Consider the following 2,695-nt stretch of genomic DNA (forward strand, 5'->3'; position numbering starts at 1 on the left):
AGCCTTGATGTAACGGCGGCATGTTGGCATTGACCACAACCGACGAGTGACCGAGCAGGGGCCAGGCCAGGCCAGCAACAATTTGCTTTCGATGTTGGGTAAAAATATCTCGCTCGTCCTGGGCACAACGTGTGGTTGCTGATTGGGAACCAATCATGAATGCCAGCAGCATCGCCAAAAGGCCAAAATGGCCAAAGACTATGCAACTCGTGATTAAACACTGTGCAGCGACTAATAATTAATCCACGTCCACGGTTCCAGATGCTGCTGCTGCCGTACCCGATTGTACGACCACATGGCACATTAAGTGCAAGATGCCCCTTGTTTTGGCATCTCTCAAGTCTCGACCATCTTTCCCCTCAAAGATATAGTCGAGATCGAGATGCCCACGTCAGTGGTCGCCGCCGTACGTGATATGCGGCCGTAGCTTTCGCGCCGGGGCCGGCCGGTATCGGTGGATTCTCCTGAATTCGTCTTTTCGCCTTAGAAAATTGGGAGGCGACGAGCGGAAGCTTGTTCTCCGTTTTTCTTTTCTATTTTGCTCGCGTGGTGTGACCACGTCGCCGTCGACGACGTACGAAAACGGTACGATCTGAGGACGGTACAACTGACCACAACTGACCGATATTTTTTTATTGCGCGGCTGCATGCTGTCCTTGTCTTAACATTGGAAGCGTGCATGATTTGCCGAGGGAAAGTGAGCAAGTTTCAGGGCGATGCTAGGCAGGTGCTAGCTGTGAGCCCCGAGGCTTATCTGTGACTGTGGCTGTGATGAGCTGGAGAGGCAAGAAACGTGACCTGAACAGAAAGATGTGATCCATCTATCGCTTGCCGGTGCCCATACTGTTTCCATGCAGTGCAGTGCAGTGGAGTGACTCCATGGACCACATCCATCGTCCATGGAGCTGGCACCTGCATCCTACATTTGTGGCTGCACATATGTGGAAAGGTCAGGGGTTTGCAACATGTTTTCAGATATTTTGGTGGTTTCGTTGGGTGCTTGCAAGGAAACGATGTACAGTTCCCAAAGTCGTCGTCGGTCTTCTGTACTCTAAAGAGCTCCAAAATGGAGTCTGTTTCTTTCTTGATTCTTCCCTTACATTCCAGACGAGTTCAACTGGAGTTCTACGTGGGTGAAAAGCCCATTGCTCATGCCATATCTTCATTACTGGTTAGTTTGATCATCAGTTTAGTTTTCCAAAGTGCTCCAAGCATAACCGAACGATCCAACATACATCGTGAAGTTTGGGCGATTTACGTACGGTTTATTCCCTGTCCGTCGTGATGCACGTCAAGGCACACGTGATTCAGACGAAATTCACCGCCCGAAAAGCATAAGTTTTCCATACAATCTTACACTGCATAATCTGTCACACACGCACGCGAGTCTAATGTAATATACGGAGTACTATATACTACTACTCCAATCTTACAATTCCAATGATGAGAGCACACATACATAGAGGACTGATCTAAATATGTATGCCATGCCACCGATCGAGACCGATCCCCAAAACAGAAGAGAGAGATAACACAAGAACACAGCAAAACACGATCGATCGAGAAACGACGAAGCCTCACCGTCACCGATCGACCAGCACGAGTCCGCTAATTAAGGGAAAACGCCGCCGCCGAAAAGATGCCGTGTCGCCTTCCGCCGTTACGTGCTCCTCCAGCTTGCCGATCCAGCCCACGCAGGCTCATCGATCCGGCCGTTCGGATCACACCGGGCACTCATCTGCCGCGCCGTCGTCTTTGGGGTCGCCGTTCTTGGGCGCGGCGGCGTCGGGCCCCGCGGGGGCAACGACGCTGGCGCGGCAGAGCGGGCAGGTGGCGTGGAGACGCAGCCAGGCGTCGACACAGGCCGCGTGGAACCGGTGGCCACAGCGGGGGAGGAGGCGCGCGAGTTCCCCGTCGCGGAACTCCACGATGCACACCGCGCAGTCTCCGTCCCTGTCGGCGGCGTCGCGGCTCGAGTCGAACACGGAGACGGGCAGGGAAGACGCGATGTCCTCCCGCCGGCGCCTGGAGGATGAGGACGCGCGCGGCGAGGTCGCGGGGGACGTGTCGGCCGAGGACGATTCCCCCTCGCCGGGGGAGGAGGGCCCTCGCTTCCCGGAGAAGAAGCGCCAGAAGTAGAAGAAGATGAGGAGGATCATCAGCAGGTTGATGCTCACGAGGCAGGCCGTCAGCACGGGGCCGTGCGGCGCCCAGTGGCTGCTCGTCTCCACCGCCGCCGCCGCCGCATGGGTCGGGCTGCCGCTCTGCTGGGCTGTTGACATGGCGGCGCCTGTTGCGAGAAGATGGATTTGGACGAGAGGAACAGCAGATGGGAGTTTGCCAATGGTGTGCATAAACCGCACAAACTAAATCTTTTCTACTGCAAAATTAATAAGGCGTCCTTTAATTCTGCGCTGATGATCAATTCGAATTAAGAGAGGAATAAATTCTCCGAAAGATGGTAGAATGCAGGCCGAACAAGGAAAAAAGGGTAGTAGGGAACAAGAATAGAGAAGAAGAAGCACGGAAGAGGATGAGTGAACGTGGTGCAGGAAAGTTGAGCACAGTGGGGGTTTATAAAAGGGTGGAGGAGGGAGGTAACATTGGCTCTTGAGCTTTCTTTGAGGGGTATAATACTACAGTGGTGATGAGTTTGTTAATTGCCAGATGGTTTGACTGGGGCGGTTCATCTGGT

At 53.8% G+C, this 2,695-nt stretch overlaps 1 protein-coding gene across 1 annotated transcript; it reads right to left on the minus strand.

Moving 5' to 3' along the window:
- Positions 1 to 1,259: 1,259 nt before the first annotated feature.
- On the minus strand, positions 1,260 to 2,695 carry LOC100830716 (RING-H2 finger protein ATL39). Its single transcript, XM_003566285.4, has one exon. It carries the CDS (start codon positions 2,352 to 2,354, stop codon positions 1,722 to 1,724), a length of 633 nt encoding a protein of 210 aa, XP_003566333.1. The 5' UTR covers positions 2,355 to 2,695; the 3' UTR covers positions 1,260 to 1,721.

Source organism: Brachypodium distachyon, chromosome 2, assembly GCF_000005505.3.
Source record: "Brachypodium distachyon strain Bd21 chromosome 2, Brachypodium_distachyon_v3.0, whole genome shotgun sequence".
NCBI classification, from domain to species: domain Eukaryota; kingdom Viridiplantae; phylum Streptophyta; class Magnoliopsida; order Poales; family Poaceae; genus Brachypodium; species Brachypodium distachyon.

Excerpts from the sequence above, each read along its gene's own strand:
- LOC100830716 (XM_003566285.4), bottom strand. The coding sequence starts at position 2,354 with ATGCACACCATTGGCAAACTCCCATCTGCTGTTCCTCTCGTCCAAATC.